At 40.2% G+C, this 18105-nt stretch overlaps 2 protein-coding genes across 2 annotated transcripts; both read right to left on the bottom strand.

Annotated features, from left to right (window-relative positions):
* Nucleotides 1-574: 574 nt before the first annotated feature.
* On the bottom strand, nucleotides 575-2313 carry LOC124863783 (essential MCU regulator, mitochondrial-like). The gene is made up of 3 exons (XM_047358269.1): nucleotides 1313-2313; nucleotides 967-1124; nucleotides 575-796 (listed from the first exon to the last, which is right to left on the bottom strand). The coding sequence occupies exons 1-2, from the start codon at nucleotides 1574-1576 to the stop codon at nucleotides 987-989; spliced, it is 402 nt and encodes a 133-aa protein (XP_047214225.1). The 5' UTR covers nucleotides 1577-2313; the 3' UTR covers nucleotides 575-796; nucleotides 967-986.
* An 825-nt stretch (nucleotides 2314-3138) lies between these two features.
* Nucleotides 3139-16116, bottom strand: LOC124864523 (protein FAM234B-like). Its single transcript, XM_047359330.1, has 13 exons — nucleotides 16009-16116; nucleotides 9776-10318; nucleotides 9365-9478; nucleotides 8087-8254; nucleotides 7754-7869; nucleotides 7420-7570; nucleotides 7098-7236; nucleotides 5905-6099; nucleotides 5679-5757; nucleotides 5395-5562; nucleotides 5184-5304; nucleotides 3893-4119; nucleotides 3139-3798 (listed from the first exon to the last, which is right to left on the bottom strand). Exons 1-13 carry the CDS (start codon nucleotides 16043-16045, stop codon nucleotides 3796-3798), a joined length of 2061 nt encoding a protein of 686 aa, XP_047215286.1. The 5' UTR covers nucleotides 16046-16116; the 3' UTR covers nucleotides 3139-3795.
* Between the last annotated feature and the right edge of the window lie 1989 nt (nucleotides 16117-18105).

Below are 18105 nucleotides of genomic sequence, written 5' to 3'. Positions count from 1 at the left end.
TACCACTGACTGCAAAACATACCCTCAGCATGATCCCACCAGGTCAAAGTTGTTGGTTTTGGAGAAGGGGTTTATTTCCTGGTGTGTAACCTCATACACTGAAGACAATGACACTGGTCATCTACAAGCTTTAAATGTTTCTAAGAGCACAAACTTTTATTTTTTTATGTAGTCTTGCTTTTTAATTGTCAAAATTGCAAGAGTTTTACAGTGCCAAGAACTTAATTTGAAATGAGCTAGAAAATTAGGTGCAGTGTATTAAAAATGTAAAGACACTAAATAGGCTGAAGACAACAGATTTGGCAAGCCTAAGGTTTGAATCTAAGGGAAATTAAAATTGAGACAATTTAGATTAGGACCTCATTCAGGACCTTTGATGTGCTTCTGTAACTTAGTGGGTCCAAACCATCCATCATCAAAAGTTGATGCAGGAGGACATTTTTAAGTGAGATTTTCACTGATGCCAGAACTGTGTTCTGAAAAGGTTGTACACCAGATATAAATAGACTGTACTCACAAACTTTCAACGACTCATTTCCATTCTAATTTCAGGAAGGCTTGCACTAGAACCCACTGACATTTTATATATTTTTCTTTTTATTAAGACTCCTGTAGTGCAAGCAAATACAGTACCATACAAAAATGGAGCGACAGTCTTGTGTCTGTCAAATAACAGCAAAATCCCTGAAACAAGTGCAGGCAGAGGTGAATTAGAGTCACAGCAACAGGACCTCCAGGAAGGCATTTCTCTACATTGGTGGGTACAGACACTTGGTAGCGATTAAAACACGAACATCTGCAGAGAAAATAAGATGCAAGAAGTTATTTAAGATGCTACAGATTTTACATAAGCATTATTGGTGCTCTTGTAAAAGGAAGAACAGAAAACCAGGCGCACTGAATGGACTTCGACGTAGCCTTTACACCGAGCATGAGCAGACATGTTTAAAAGGAACACAATGTTACCTGATGATCCCACGGAGTCCTCAGTCATCGTCGTCGTCATCCTCCGGAACGAATATGTCGTGCTCCTCCAGCAGCGCCGCAAAGCTCTTGCTGATCTGAGTCCCCACATATAAGAAGGGAACCACTACCAGAGCGATCCGGAAGAGGCCAAAGGGGGTCTGCTCCCCGGTGCCACACGTCCCCACCATAAAACAGTTTAATTAGTTATGGCAGCTCTGAGACAGACCTCATTACAGACCAATTTTCCCTTTCACGGATAGATAGTTGACTTCTTCCATCTTGTTTTAATTTAATAACCGGGCTTTTAATGGCACACAATGTTTTCAACTACAAACGCTGCTCTCACCTTCTTGGGTTTGGGCAGAATGGCGCCGCTTGATGTGCACACGGCTTTCCGGCTCGGCGTCACGGTCCTCCCCGGGGCGTTGAAGGGTCTCCGCGGTGAGAGGCGCCCGTTCCTGACAGCTGACAGCCTGAGCAGGCGAACAAGGGCAGCCGAGGCCATGTTCACAGATTCAGATGTGATGCGGCAGCTGTGAGGTTCGAAAAGAGTGTTTCTAATTTCACTGCGCAAACACCGCCACCTGGCGTCAGTGTGAGGAAACTGCATTCTGCTTTTCACCTAGAACATGTAAGTGGTTTTTACTTGGGGTGGATTGTTATAGGTTAAACTTCAAGTACATTTACTTCAGTAACTCAAGAAAAATACTTGTAGGAGTAGTTTTACTGCATAATACCTTTTGCTTTTATTACTAGAGAACAGTTTTAGGTTACTTTACCCACCTCTGATCATTTCAGAGAGAATTATACTTTTTTTTTCAAAGATATTTTTTCGGCACTAGTAGGCTTTTTTATTTTGACAGTAGGCAGACAGGAAATACGGTTAGACATTCGGCAAATGTCGCCGGGTCCTGGACTCGAACCCGGGACAGCCGCTTCGAAGACTGCAGCCTCTGCATATGGTCGCGCGCCTTAACAGCATCAGCACCGCGCCCAGAAATAAACTGTTTTAACCAAACATGCAGACACCAACCCACAAGGTTTGTGGCAAAGAAAGACTTGTTTCTGTACTCAAGCTTTCTTGTTCTTGTGCTATTTTCTGTCTGCTCAGCCTGCTTTACTGACTGAGTTGTCCATTTCCCAAATACTTTTCACTCCTACTTGGGTTATTTGTCTGATGGCTACATTTTACTTCAACTTAACTCATATTTTAAAATAATGGCACTCTAACTTGAGAACATTTTATTGGCTACCACCCACCTCTGGGTTTTACATCTGACCATCAGTAGTGTTCAGATATTAACCTCTTTACAATAGTTTGAGAAAACTATTTACACAATGTCAGTCAGTCATTTTCTACCGCTTATTCCATAGTGGGTCACAGGGGAGCTGGTGCCTATCTCCAGCTGTCTATGGGCAGGAGGTGGGGAACACCCTGGACAGGTTGCCAGTCCATTGCAGGGCAACACACAAACAACCATGCACACACTCATTCATGCACCTAAGGGCAATTTAGGGCATGTCTTTGGACTGTGGGAGGAAGCCAGAGTACGTGGTGAGAACCCACACATGGGAGAACATGCAAACTCCATGCAGAAAGACCCCTGGCTGGGAATTGAATCCAGGACCTTCTTGCTGCAAGGCAACAGTGCTACCAACTGCGCCACCGTGCAGCCCATTTATACAACGTATCCCTTAAAATAATATCCCGGAAAACAAATGTAACTAATATCAACATATTTTTGCATGACCAAAAACAACTTTCCAAAAACCTTTATTACATTATTCAAAAGAATGTCATTGGCATGTTTGGCATACCTTAATACATATTACCACCCAACCATAGCTCTGGCTGGTTCTCTAGGAAATTATTTACTTATTACTATAACTAAATGTAGTCTGGTACATCGTTAGAGGTACATAAGGGTAAGTTTTAAGAACAATGTGTTTCCCAGTGGTTGTACTCTAGTACTCTGCATTTTTGTTCATTCAGTTTTTGTTTTAATGATCTCCATTATTGGCATTAAAGAACACGTCTTTTTATGTATAAAAAGAAATGATTAAAATGATCTGTTTGTAAACATTAGTGCCACTTTTATTCAGAAAACCCTGTTCTCAAGCTTGTTCTAGTTTCCAAGGAGAACACTGCACCCCTCGGCCTTCCATATGACTGAGCTAACGCAGCCTTCTCTTCTATTTCTATGAATATGCACGGACAACAGAAGCTTAGCTGAGGGAGCAGTTAGTTTACTTCCACTTGCATTGTGTAAAATACCAGCTTATTCCAGCATATAATAAAACAATGCTCAATCATACACTCCTTAAAAAACTGACCGAAAAACAGAAGAAAATAAATACTTTGTCTTATTAAATATTTACAGACTCCCTCTAGGATTTACTTCTCAACATCATACTAGATGTTGAGAAGTAAATCCTAGAGGAGATGACAGAAGCTGTATATTATTGGTAGACATGAACACAGTAAGTATGGAAGATCTATTTACAGAATGTCAACGCATTCAAATGTTCCAGCAGCAATAATATTCTTTCAACTACGGGATAAAGTTGCTCTGCTTCAGTTAAATAAATACTAAATGGGAAATATGTTAAATCAGACTTTCAATTATGAAAACAAAATAAATTATGAGAAATGTATCACTGAACATTTTCACAGAAATGTAAAAGTTCTTAGTGGAGCTAACAGCATGTGAACAGCTTTAAATGAATTGTGACCCATTACTGCAGAAGTGTTCACAATTGTAGACCCTTTCACCCATGGGATCCCAGTTCTGTGGCTCCACATGATGCAGGCCCGCGGTTCAGAGCTCATCACTAAACAAACAAAAAATGTAAATATTTATTACTCAGTGTCATCTTGCAAATTACCTGATAAAAATACTACAAAAAACTATTCTTACAACATTACCTGACGCTTGAAGGAGAGACGCCGGAAGAACGTGGTCACCTCCAGCGCATCGAGTTTACCAGATGCCTCGGTTGTCTCGTTTTCCCCCAGCCGGATGATTTGTCCTCTCTTAATGGCAGCTTTGAGGCTCGTGCTCTCCACTATCCAGGTGCTGGGCTCCGAATCGGTCGTAGGCCGGGAGGACACAGTGATGTAGGTGGCATCTTTTAGGTGCTCCAGGTAACTCACTGTCAGAAAGAGAGTAGTTGATACAATACAGTTTACTTCACGTCTTCCCATTTTATCGTGTAAAAACCAAACAATGCATTTTATTGTGATTTTATTTTGGAGAACAACTGAAAGAAGGGCATAACTGTAAATGGTGAAGGAAATTGCTACATGCAAATTAGCTCAAGCTCAGATATAATGCATTTTGTGAATTGCAATTTTCTTTTATATATATTTTTTGTGGCACTAGAGGCCTTTTATTATTCTAGAGTTGGTAGACAGGAAAGAGGGGGAGACATTCGGGAAAGGTCACTGGGTCCAGGACTCGAACCCCGGACATCCACACCGAGGACTATAGCCTCTATATATGGTCACGTGCTGAACCCATACACCACCAGCGCCGTGCCCTGAATTGCAGTTTTCAATTAAATTTTTGGGTCTGGACTTTGACTTAACCATTTTAACACGGTTCAGAGAAAATTTTAAAAGAGTATTCTTGGACCTACACCATTCTGTTATTACTCTGGCTGTATATTTAGGGTTGTTGTCCTACTGGAGGTAGTATTTTATAGCCTGTGTCAGGGTTAGGCCTCCCCGCAGCATGATGCAGCCACCACCACGTTTCCCAGTGGGGGTTGGTATGTTCAGGATGATCTGCAATATTAGTTTTTTGGCACATATACCATTTTGCATGTTATATGTCTGTCCTCAATGCTCTTATTTTACAGACAGGTAGACTCTATTTACTAATTAGGTAACATCTGAAATGAGTTGGTTTCACAGGATTTTACTGAGAGGAATAAGAGATAAGGGAGGTGAAAAGATATGCATTGAAGACTTTTATTTACAAAAACAAACAAAACAAGAAACGTTTTTCTTCCATTTTACAATTACGCCCTCCTTCGTGTTGGTCTGTCACATAAAATCCCAATAAAATACATAAAAATGTGTTACTAGAACGTGACAAAATGTGGAAAAGCTTAATGGGGTATGAATACTTTTCCAAAGGCACTGTAAGTCACATGTATCTTTTTTAACACAATGATCTAAAACAAATTTAATTAAATACCTTGGTGCATCTTACCTGCAAATGTGACTGCTGTGTCCGTTGTACTGCTGAGCTGCAGCAGAACTGTGGGATAAGCCGGATGCATCAGGAAGAGCTTTCTGATGAGCGGCTCTGCTGCAGCGACACCCGGTGCCATCTGGACACAGTTTGGACAGTTCAGAACAAGTTTGATATTATCTTTATTATTCCTGCAGCAGTAGATGTTTAGTATCAACAGGAGACTCACTGTAGCTCTAGCAACGTTGCTATGTTTTTTGATTGGCTTGCTGGCCCAAAAGAGGAAAGCTGATTGGCCTGTTGACGTTAATACAGTGGATGACTCCAAAAGGAGACGAGGACATACAAACTCAGCCTTCCAGAGGAGGGTGCCATTCGCCCCGTTAATAATCAGTGCCTAGAAGACAAGGTGCAGGGGGAAACTGAACATAAATTCATACACAAAAAGGGAAATGTTTCACATTACTGGAGAGTGCCTGTATTAAATTTCAAATTTGAAAGGTAAATATTTACTGTCATGATGCCGTTTGCTGAATGCTGAATGAAAAGATCAAGAACTCCATCATTGTTGAAGTGACCCAAAGCTGGCTGACTGTAGGGGGAAAAAACATCTAATTTTAGGAAAATGTTCCCTTTCATTATACTTATACTGAAGCAATTCTGCACACTGATTTGCTTTCTTGTGTGCCTATTACAGAGGCTGAAATGCTCCATCATTTTATACACAGAGGTGTCGTACCAGTGAATTTGAGCTGAGTTGAAAGTCCACTCTTTGTGCAAGTCCTGCTGTCTGAGCACGGACAGGGTGCTGGCTCCGTAAACCAACACCCAGTCGCTTCTGGTAGAGTTCAGGTTGGAAACCGAGTCCAGACTGTTGCGGTTGTGTCCAAAACCAGCCACGAGGGGGGTCAGGAATTCTACACGCTCTGATCCTCTAAAACAGATGGAGACAACCATAGTGAGACCACTGCTGTCTTCTTTACCAACAATTCACGACGCTTAGATCAACATAAAAAAACAATTTTTATTACTAGGAAATCTCTCTAAATCATCCAGAGTCAAGGGTCTTATTTTATGCTCTCAACCAGCTCACCCTGCAGTGGCACTAAGGATTTAGAGAGATGATCATAGAAGAAGGTTAGTTTTTCATTAGGTGAACCATTTCCGTGTTGATTTGGCTTTATATTTTTGTTCATTATCCTGCCGAAAGACAAAATGACAACCCATTTTGTCTTGTCATGCAAAATCCACCAGATTTCTATTTAAAACCTCCTGGTGTTTCGATGACCTCATGATGCCTTTGGAAGAGAAACAAGGTCACAGCATCCCAGATCCTCTACTCTACATACCTGGGTTGTTGCTGAAAAGCTTCAGTCTGATTAGAGCAAAGCACGCGGTTCCAGATAATGTCCCAGCAGTGTTTGGCAACTTCCATGTGTTTGCATTTCCCAAACAAATATTTGGCATGTAGCTTGTATTTAACGGTTATTAGGAAGATTCTAAACTGTGAGCTTTGAAGATTTTTTTAACTTCTCTTACCATCCTGCACACTGTACAAATATGGCCCCTCGAGAAATGTGCTTCTGCTCTCATGTTATATCTGTTCCCCATGGAAACAGAAAGACATGGATTACGAGTTAGAAGTTCCTAGAAACTGATCAGATAAATAAACCTTTTCTAGTTGCATTTATTCAAACTTATTGTTTAAAGTGCCAACAACTATGCTGCTAGGGATTTTGAAAAAGAATTACTTCTTAATACACAATTTCCTTTACTCATTTTATAAATATACTCAAATTAGAGGTGGGATTTTTAAATGTTGTTTTCTGTGAGGGATTATGTAACTGCAATATGAGATCAATTTATTTTATGTTTTTTTTTTTTATTATTTACCAGGAGTGTCATTTTATGTGGTCAGCACTGAGGGCGTACCTGTAAATATGAATAAAGGAGGAGTTGGTTTTCTTCAGGTTCTCCCAGATCATATCCTTCCTCCGTACAGGATGAGGTTTGGGCACTTTGCCCGTGGCTTGAAGGTAGATGTCTTGTAAAGAGATGGCCTGGACGCTACCTGAAGACACATCCATGAACACCATGACTCATAAGCACATGGTTTATATTATGAAAGTGGATCCCAATCAGTTTCCACTTGATAGTCATTTAATTATCTTCTTGTGAATGTTTTTATAAATTTTTGAGAGCTGAGAGCTTATCTAGAGAGATATTTGATATATTCTGTATTGCTCTCGCTCACCTAGTCCAAACAGGATGTAGTACGCTCCTAGCTGTGTCTCATGCAGCAAAGGGCCAATGAGCTTTCCTTGTCCTGTAAGGTTGAAGGAGACAGGATGTCCAACTGTTCTTCCCGTCAGGCCAGAGATCAGAGTCAGAGACAAATCAAAAGTCTGAAAATGAAAATCAAACGCACATTAACATTAAGAAAATGGTAAAAACAGAAATAGGATTCAGCTTCATTTAGTTATGTGAGATATAAGAACAGGTGAATATGACAGATTAAAACAAACACACTGCTTTTCCAAATCAATGAAGACTGCTTATGGGTCATTTAACATTTGTGAAAAATGTACCTCATCAGTGGGCAGAGTAGCTACAAGAAGATCTGGGACTGAGTCGTCTTGGATGTCAGGAAGTAACACTGCCTGGGATTCAATGTCCTTAAGAACGACCAACCACAGCTTCTTCCCTAAAGAAAGAAAGAAAACTTCCGTTACTGCATGTTAGGAGCTTAGGCCACATTCATTTAGAGTGTTTATGATTCAAACCTTAATGCCTGATGTACAAGTTAATAATTGTACTTTGGAAGATTTCTTTGTTTTAATACATCCAGAAAATAATGAAATGCAAAAATAACCATAATGTTAAGGGGATCTTTTGCTGCTTCTGTATGGTGATCCTCTAACCTGTGGTACTGTTGACCGCCATCATGATGGATTTTCCGATGATGAGGCAAACAGGTGACGGGTGCGTGCTGCGCTGCAGACCGCACTGGATGTAGACCACGGACTCATTCATGACTTTCCTCCACAACACCCGACTGCTGACAGCACTGACAGTCACCACGCTGTAAACTAGAAGGACAAGATCATGCTTTTAAAAGGAGACACCTGCAACAGTTTTTATTCCAGTATCTTGCAAAAGTATTCAGACCCCTTGACCTTTCCCGTTTTTACAAAGAACAGTGTATTCTATTGGGATGGTAGGTGACAGATAATTTAGTTGAAGGAAAATGATGAATGGTTTTAAATGAAAAAAACGAAGTGTGAAATGCAGCCAAGAAGCCCATGACTCTGAAAAAGCTACAGAGATCCACAGCTTAGGTGGGAGAATCTGTTGGTAGGACTACTATAGGTTGTACACCTTTCAAATCTGGTGTTTTGTTGAAGGTCGGCAGGAAGACAGCCATTGCTGAAGGAAATCCATCAGAGGTCTTGTCTGCAGTTTGCCATAAACCATGCACGGATCACAGCAAACATGTGAAAGAAATTGCTCTAATCAGATGAGACCAACATTTAACTTATGGCCTACATGCCAACCGCTGTGCTTGGAGGAAAATTCAACCTGCACATCATCCTGAGCCATCGCCACCACTACCCTGAAACATGGTAGCGGCAGCATCATGCCGTGGGGCGGAGAAATGAGCAAAGATTTCATTCTATAGATGTACAGAGATTGTAGAGACATGACCACAATGACTTGCAGTTGTAATTGCAGCAAAACCTGGCTCTACAAAGTATTGACCCAGTGAGTTGAATTTGTATTTGTGCAGTAGCTAAAACTAATGGCTTCCTGAGATTTCCAACTTCTTATTGGATCAGCTATAAACTAGCTGTTGTGCATCTTATTGCTATTTATTATTGTTAGCCTTTGGTATATGAGACATTTTTACAAGTTAGTAGTTAGAAGTTCCTAGAAACTGCTGCTAATATAAAATGAATTACTACAACAAATCTAGTACAATAAAGTCTTTCCCCGGTAATTTAGGACGTGGCAGCTTAAATTCCAGGATAGTGGAGACCATAGTAGAAAGCTGAAAGGCATACACCTTCCAAACATCTGTTTCAGACAGCTGCCATCACCAGAGGATCTAATATATGAGTGGATCAAAGGGTCTGACACTGCAGTCTTTTTGAGGAAAAACATTAAATATCTTTTTCCAGCCACACCTTTTCAGAGCTTACTTTTGTTCCTTTGTGTTGCATGCGTGCCATTGGTCCATTCAGTAACACCGAGAAGCACATCCTCCACTGCATCACCATCAATATCCCACAAAGCCAGTGCAGGTGGAGTGACACCTAAACAGACACCAAAACAAGAAGAAGGGAAATGTTAGTCTCTGTCATGTAAATCTATACTATCTGTATTGAGTTGGGATGCAGTGTAAATGTGCAGAAGACAGGCTAACCATCCTGTGTGATCAACCATAACTATAAACGTAAAAACAAAGACATCATTATCTAGACAACGAGACTTCTCAGTTAGCCTTTAACGCTACTTTAGCTACTTGCCCTGATTTGCAGACCAGTTAATAAGTATTTATATCTTCTGCTTGATTTCAGTAAACTGCAGATTTCATACTTAGCAATCTTTACCTGCTGCATCTCCCAGTGCTCTTTCCCACTGCAGCTTCTTTTCCAGCTCTGCCTTCTGGCAGGGAACCAGAAATGCACACAGCAGCACAATCAAAGTGGTACAGGCAAGAGGCACCAGGAAAAATGCACTTCGGATTGCATTTTTTGCTCTCTTCCTCTTTTCCGCTGCCTCAGAGCTGTGAGCCCCCAGCCCAGCACTCCCAGACGATCCAGTTCCTCCTCTGTCCTGCCCTATTCGGGAGTCCCTGTGGCTCCAGTACTGGCTTCCCTTCAGGTTTTCTCTGCCCTTTCTGGACTTGCTGGAAAATTGGTCCGTCCACTCATCTTCTTCCTCCTCGTCCTCCTCATCCTGCACCTCATCTGTGGCACCAACATGCCTTCCCGATCTTCCACCACGCAGCTTTGAGGACCCCGAGCCCAGAGAGCTGTCCCTGCCCAGACCGTTTCTGGGGTAGTTGAGCACAAGGTCATCCTCTTCGCTCTCGTCATCACTGTCTGCTTGAGTGAGAGGGTCATAGTCCCCGAGGTCTGAGCCCTTCTTCCCTGCATGGACACACATGCAGCTGGTCAGAATAAACTGTGTTTATGGTATTGTTGGGATGAGGGATAATTACAGATTTATTGCTATGACAACATTGACTAATCATACCTGGCTTTCTTTGTTGCTTTTCCCCTCCATATTTTAAAACCCAGGTAGACCTGACCTTCTAACAAACAAATGCAAATTTGTTTGCCAAATTTAGTGAGTAATCTATTTCAGACTTGACCGAGTATGCGAATAATTTCATAAAAATCATTACAATTATTACTCTCTGATAGTCACTAGTGCAGCTGAACAAAGAGCCCTACTTTATTAGAAGATTTGTAAGAAAACAGCAAGAAACACCAGTGTTTCCCATCTATGGTTCTCTGAGTGTGGTGTCCTTTGTGCTTTAAATGTTTGCCTGCCTCAGTTTACGTGCTTTTAAATGATTTGTCAAAAGGTTTCTGCAGACCTGCTGAGCTAATTCAGTTCTTTGCCCTGAAGATGGTTGGAAAACACTTGAAGAAACTAGACCTTTCTAGAGAGAGAGAATAAAAAAGGGGTATGCAATGACTACTGAGCTTAATGCATGTTTATATAATAACCGAATAAGGATAAAGCATGACATTTATATTTCTGTATTTTACCATTAAAAGGTTTAAGAAATAGTTTAAACTTCTTCAAAGAATTAGTCTGATTTACAAAATTATTTGAGATTTATTGGATTTAACACTTTCTCTTGGTGCAATTAAACTAGCTGACAAAATAAAGAATATATTTTGATAAAGAACCTGAGTCATGATTCTATACTTACTGGGAATTAATAATTAGGCTCAGTTTGTAGGTTTTATGGTTGAAAAATGCATGAAAAATTTCCATAAATTTAGATATGTACAAAACAAGATGTGTGACTCATTTCTAAGTGAAACATTAATAACCTGCATAACAACTGAATTGATGTTTCATTGTTAATAAAACTGAGGTAATTGCAGTTAGAAATAACCAGATTTTTTGAATATTAATTTCGATGAATTCATATTTGTGAACTCTGAGACTAATTTGATTAATGCTCGTTCATTTGAAATGATACATTAAGTCATTCTGATATTCTGATGCTTTAAATTGCTGAACCATAGAGTTAACAAAAGCTATAAGTATTTCAAATACATAAATCCTATGTGGTTTAACTAGGTTAACTCTATATGCATGGACCTTTATATTAATGCACAAACTGAGACAAAATTTTAATTAACGAACCTTTTGAGAAACAATCTATTAGCCAGAAGGAAATTGCTATACATAATTTGTTTAAATGCTATATAATGTTGTCCTGGTTGCTAAAACATTTTTCTATCATTTTGATAAATTGACACATGGGTTGGACTATGCGTAACAGGCCAGGATGTCAGCCTTAGTAAAATAAAATGACACACTGGTTTAGAAAAGTTTTATCACTTATGGGGACAGTAGTGCAAATTATAGGGAAAATAATACATCTCCACAGATTAGACCATTTTGAAATAATTTTTGGGTATTCTGAAACTGGAAATAATGTTACAGAAAAATCATAATTGCTATAGGAATTTTCAATAAAACTTGATTTTAGGAGAACTAAAATGATGTCGAATTATCTCTTATCAAATTGGAATTATTAAAATAATTTTCTTCTTTTTCCTTGAATATTACCACTAATAATGCTACAGCTTGAATGTGAAACTAGAAATGTTTGAATCGCTATATGAACTTGCTCCTCCGTACCTACAACAACATAGCTATTACTGTAGAAGTTTGTCTGCATTGTATATCAAGCTTCTCTCTAGATGCGAGCTGTCTGCCATTAGCAGGGTGCAGTCATATTACACCAACCGCAGCAAGGTTATTGGACCAGCAAATGTCCAAACACGAACAGGGACTGTTCCAGTTGCTGACTTGAACAGTGGCCACTAACTGCAGATGGGTTTTTAATTCACCAGAAGACTCCACTCCTGAAGGACGTCAGCCCAAGCCAATGGGCCACTGCTCCAATGATCACAGGATGGAAAGAAAGGAGATCACCCCATGAAGGACAACGGCCCACCACAAGCCAAAGAACTGTAAGCTGATCACCGGCGTGTGAGTGAAGAGGAGGGTGAAGAAAACACTGTTCTGACAGAGCATAATAATCCCTTGGGCAGTGCAACGTTTGTTTAAAAATTAAAATCCTCATCCAAGTCAAGCAGAGGATGCCTGCCATAAACAGGCCTTCTAGATGAAGATGTGCAGAAGATCGGGGATAAACTATTACATGCTTGTGCTTCAGTGTATATGCTTTTCAGTCAATCTACAAATGTTGTGTTAAAATGTTTTTTTTCCTTTCACGTGTTTTTTGCTCAGAATGTCACCATGTCTGAAAGAGCTGCTTTGGGGAGAACTGGATCAGCTGGGTCAAAAACAGGTATCCACACAGGTCCCCAGAAATACAACAGTGGCTGCATAGTTTGGTGTAATTTTGTGTCGAGGTAACGATGACCAGTACCACAGTGCTGATGTGTACATCTGCATTTTATGCACGGTAAGCCTACAGCTAGATTATGGTGCCCTGACTCCTGTAAAGTGTTAGTCCTCCCCCTAGTCCAACCGCCCCTGCTATATGACACAGACCACCCAGTTCTTAGCTTTAAACATGACTCCCTCATCCATTAATCGTTCCATTTTCAGTGCTCGCTTTATTCCAAATAACACATTTTGTTTAGCAATGATCTCTTAAACCTTATTAGAGACAATGGCCTGACTGATGACTAATGTCCCTTCAACAAATCTGATGACTCTGAAACTTTACTTTGATGACGATGACTTCACTACTGTGTAATAACCATTTTCTCTCATGATTTTGATTATTTTACCACTGTTTAATCCCCATCCCATGGTGATTTTCTTGTTTTCTCTGTATTGTTTTCTATTATATAGTTGTTTAACTGTCCATGCTCTTCCTTCTATTGATACTTCTGTACACAAGGCCAATGAACACAGACAGACTGTGGATAATGTGTGATTATTATTTTCTTTATTTGGTAATTACAAATTTTTCCACAACAATTTGGTGCCATGATCCGGATTTCCTGACTGATTAGCGTAAACGAATGTGCTGTCCACAGTGGGAAGCGGTTCACTGCAAAAGACCAGTACTCACTGGCTGTGGTTGAGTGGGCTCTCCTAGAAGCAGTTAGGAAGAAGGCTATTAGGGTGCCAGAAAGCTCTTCTCCTGTGGAGACGTCTGCAGGTTTTAAAAGAGTATTGCCCCATTACCCAGACGTTCTAAGGAATTGCCTCGTCCCCAGGGAGAAAATTTTGATTTTATGATACAAAATATGGACCAAAAAGCACCGAATGCATCAATGAATATGATTAAAACATTAGATTTTCCGACAGGAAGCGCATTCAGCCTTACAATTTTAAAAAGCGACAAAAGAAAATGAGAGAAAAAAGAGAAGAAAATAAAAATGACAGGTATGTGGACAACTGACTGAGAATATTTCTGTTTCTGCAAAATCTGCACCATGTACTAAACCTTTTTTTTTTTTTCCTGCCTCTTACACACACACACACACACACACACAAGCACACACACACACACACACACACACACACACACACACACACACACACACACACACACACACACACACACACACACACACAGGACATTAGACACCAGTCCTCCCCAGAAGGGACAGAACTCAAATAACAGAGGCCGCTTTGTTATTTGAGTTCTGTCAACATGTCTGGGGAAGAATTACATCAGGCTTTACCTCTGTCCCTCCTACGGGAGCCCTGTTGTCATGCGGATTACCTTGAAGCTGTTATAATAGAGTTTTCTTACTTTGTCTAGTTTGAACGGTTTTGACAAGGCTCCTGAATACATGTCTGATGGTGTAAAACTGTTCTCTCTTATCAAGGTTATAATAAAGCTGGTTGGGTGACAATCATCGGCCTCTGTCTTTGGTAATACACATTTTTCCACAATTTCCCTGTCTCTTCTGAAGAAAAGCATCCCCACAGAATGATGCTGCCACCACCATATTTAATGGTGGGGATGGTGTTCAGTTCTCCTCCACACATCAATCAAAACAGTTTAAAAGTCTCATCTAAGCACATGTGTACTGTGTCCCCCACATGGCTTGTGGCAAACTGCAAACATGACTTTTTTTCACCACTCTTCCAAACCAACCAGGAGCATGGAGTGGTTCTCAAACCTGAGCTGTGGAGCTCCGCAGCTCCTCCAGAAAAATCCTGTGCATCTTGAATGCTTCTCTGATTACTACCTTCTTGCCTGGACTGCCAGTTTAGGTGCATGACCATTAAGGCTGAACAATTAATTGCAAATTCATGGTTATCACCGTATCACTGCACGCAATATCAGTATTGCAAAGAACTGCTTAAACTGCAATAAATATTTGCTAATTGTTGTCTTCAGGTTCTCTGTGCCAGTAAACCATTTGTTGATGCTTGTTTTATGGAGCAGAAAAAAGTAGTCCTTTCAACAGATTCTTCCACCTGAGCTGTGGATCAATGCGGCTCCCCCAGAATCACCATGGGCCTCTTGTCTGATTAGTGCTCTTTGTTTAATTAGATAGCCACTCTTGGTAGGTCAGCAGTTGTGCTCTGAGAGATGATTAAAGCTTCGGACACTGTTTAATAACCTAACCTTGCCCTAAAATTCTACACAACCTATCTGACCCCTGTCTGCTGTGTTCTTTAGTCTTCGTGATGCTGGCTGTTCACTAATTTTCTGTAACAAACCTCTGACAACTACTGCGAACAGCTGCATTTATACTGAGATTATGTTAAACAGGGATAGACTCTAGGGATAAACTATTTATGAGGTGACTTCTGAAGTCGGCTTTTAATTGGGAATATCAAAGTAAAGGGTGTGGAATGCATATGTACAACACTTTTTAGATTTAATTTTTAAGAAAAAGAAATTGAAAGATTGCTGTTTTTTTTTTTTTAAATCAGCACCTTTAAGTCTGTAGAGATTGTGCTTTGGCTCAGTTTGCAGAAATCTGCCTCCAAGCAGAACGTTACTAACAGTAATTTGTGTCCTCCACAAAACATCCGCCTTCAATATGCAAATCCTACTTTTAGTCTGATTTGCATGTTTGTTTATTTATATGTATGGTTAAATCTTATTTGCTTATTAATTCAAGCTGGGTTTTACTCTGCAGTCTGTTTGACATAAAATAATTTATTCACGATGAGCAAGCATAACAATATGACCACAGTCCAAAACCATCTTAATCATAGAGACATAATAATAAAAAGGAAATCATACAGATTTAATGAATATAAATAATTCTTTCTGGTAACATACTTCAGTTTGTGGTCGGTACATTATTTGCATGATCTGAGATGCGGTATTTCCTGTTTCTGCGAACTGAAGCAAGGCGGTTTTGCGTTGGATAAACATTAGCTTATTGCCTTAGCTCGCAGTTAGTATGAAAGTAACGCTGCATTCAAAGAAACCCATATCCGCCATATATAACATCGTAATAAATCACAATAATCTGATGATACAGTCCATCTGATGCTTAACAGAACCAATGAATGAACTGATCATTCAGTGTGCTGACAAGTGACAGGAGATGACAACAGACAGTTTCCGGTGTTACCACTAGCGACCCTCTTTGTCCGTCTATCCGTAATAAGGAGGAATAATTGAGGCGCATCTCACCGGGCAGTTTGAGGGCACGAGACAGAGCTGCAGCCATTGTTTCTCCTCTCCGCGAGACACCGAGGCGAGGCAGCGAATCAGGGTTGCCAGATCTGACTAATAGTTTTCAGCGCCCACCCCCGTAAAAACCAGCCTACGTCTCAACCCCTCTTGAACATCATAATACACTTGTGTTTGGATTGCTGTAATATAATATTTGCAACGAGCTTTTGAGTAATCTCCTGGGACAGAGGCAATGGATGATTTTAACTCCGGACCAGCCTCTCATTCCTTTCTGTATATTTCTTTGTATTTTCCCACTTCAGCATGATGCAGTTTCCCAACGTCTGGTTCAAAGCTTAACAGTTGAACTCTTAACCCCATTCGGGTCGTTTATAATTGACATGGACCTGTTGTAAAATGGGAGTATTTACTCTTTTTCCTCCCTGTCCACCACCAGGTCCGTTTCTCTCCAGTTCCGAGACCCAACCAGTAAAACCAGCAAAGTATTTACCTTGTGAAATAATGATCAGTGTACAGAGTATCAATTGAACAGATACATAGTGACATTCACCTTCGGTACCGGGCCCCCTTCAGCCCATCTTAGGGACGAACCGAGAGGAGCAAATAATGGAGCGTGAGTCCTGCTTTTATCTGTAACTGTTCTTAACCCTCCTAAAGGTCATCCTCTTGTATCAGTTTATCCTTGACTATGTGTTGCATCTAATGTGAAATCAACAGTTATGTTGTGTAAGCTGTAGTAGTGAGCGGTGCGGCAGATAAGCAACAAGGACAGATATATTTAATTAGGGCAGCAAAGAGATGATTAGAAAAGGCCACAGAATCAGACATCCATAACAGACCAAAATGGGTTACAGTGGCACTTCATTAACCAATGACTATCACCGATTGATGATGTCAAGTTCGACCGATTCTCTTTATTTCAAAATAAGCGAACTAATGATGTAAAAGTAGTGCAAGGACCAAACATTTTATTGAAATGTGTAGGTTTGTACTTTTTTTTTACTCAACGACAACTATTTCCATTGAATTTTCTTATAAATACTTTCTTAAAAACTATGAAATGTTGTGAAAAGCAGCCCACATTTTAGCAGCCAGTCTAAAGCTTTTTTCCCAACCCAACGTGTTCAAAACAAGCCCAATTGGCCGAAACCCGCCCAATCTGGCAACACCGGCAACGCTGATGATAAACAAGCGTTGGGGACCGACGCAGTTATGCTCCGCCCGATTGCATTCTGGGAATTTTTCTCTGTCACACGATGGGGACGCATTTCTGCGTATCCATTTCTGCGTATCCATTTCTGCGTATCCCCCAGGAAGAAGTAATGACGAGGTGGCGTGGGAGGAGAGCTGTTAGCAAAAACTGATGGATGAGAAGAGAAACAATCTAGGAGAGCAAGTTTATTATGTCATTCAATATCCATCCATCCATTTAATTTGTAAACCCGCTTTGCAGGATTTACGAGTGCTATTGCTAACCTCCAGCGGTCAGCTATCAGAGAGGAATAATAATAATAATAATAATAATAAGAGTCGAAACTAGAGTAAAAGCGAACTATATAATCACAGAAGTGAAGTATTAAAAAAAAAATGTAAAACATAGTTGTTATTGGGGTTTTTTTCTGTTCTTTTGCTGCTTTGCAATAAATGAATTACTGTTTTCAAACTGTAACGAACGACTGCTGACATCTGCTGGACAGTAACGCCAAGTGTTGCCCCTGCCCAACTGTATTATGGGATTTAAAGTTGATTTTCTGTGTTCCTGTTCCAGTATTTATTAATGTTATACACTGATTCTGTCCTGCTGGTGCTTCTGGAAATGTATTTTATTTATTTATTTATTTTTTGTCTAAATTCAAAATGATGTTTATAGTGTAAGCATTTTATTTTTAAACACATTTGTAAACTTTTTTGTAATATTCATATGTTTTAGGTTCATTTTCTCCACTTGAGAGAAAAAAAAAGTGGAGAGTGGATCCTCAGTTCAAGTATCTTGGGGTCTTGAGCCAAAAAGTGAAGCTCTCAATTTACCGTTCGGTCTACCCTCACCTATGGGCTTGAACTTTGGGTCATGACCGACCGAAAGAACAAGATCCG

The sequence above is a fragment of the Girardinichthys multiradiatus genome, chromosome Y, assembly GCF_021462225.1.
Source record: "Girardinichthys multiradiatus isolate DD_20200921_A chromosome Y, DD_fGirMul_XY1, whole genome shotgun sequence".
Lineage (NCBI taxonomy): Eukaryota > Metazoa > Chordata > Actinopteri > Cyprinodontiformes > Goodeidae > Girardinichthys > Girardinichthys multiradiatus.
This window is presented reverse-complemented; position numbering and strand designations above follow the sequence as displayed.

What these genes read in the sequence shown, in the direction of transcription:
- LOC124863783 (XM_047358269.1), bottom strand. Translation starts at nt 1,576, where the DNA reads ATGCAGTTTCCTCACACTGACGCCAGGTGGCGGTGTTTGCGCAGTGAA. An exon ending in TTCTGCCCAAACCCAAGAAG is followed by an intron (nt 1,125 to 1,312) that starts GTGAGAGCAGCG and finishes ACCGGGGAGCAG; the next exon opens with ACCCCCTTTGGCCTCTTCCG.
- LOC124864523 (XM_047359330.1), bottom strand. Translation starts at nt 16,045, where the DNA reads ATGGCTGCAGCTCTGTCTCGTGCCCTCAAACTGCCCG. An exon ending in GGCGGTCAACAGTACCACAG is followed by an intron (nt 7,870 to 8,086) that starts GTTAGAGGATCA and finishes TTCTTTCTTTAG; the next exon opens with GGAAGAAGCTGTGGTTGGTC. An exon ending in AACTCAGCTCAAATTCACTG is followed by an intron (nt 5,758 to 5,904) that starts GTACGACACCTC and finishes TTCCCCCTACAG; the next exon opens with TCAGCCAGCTTTGGGTCACT.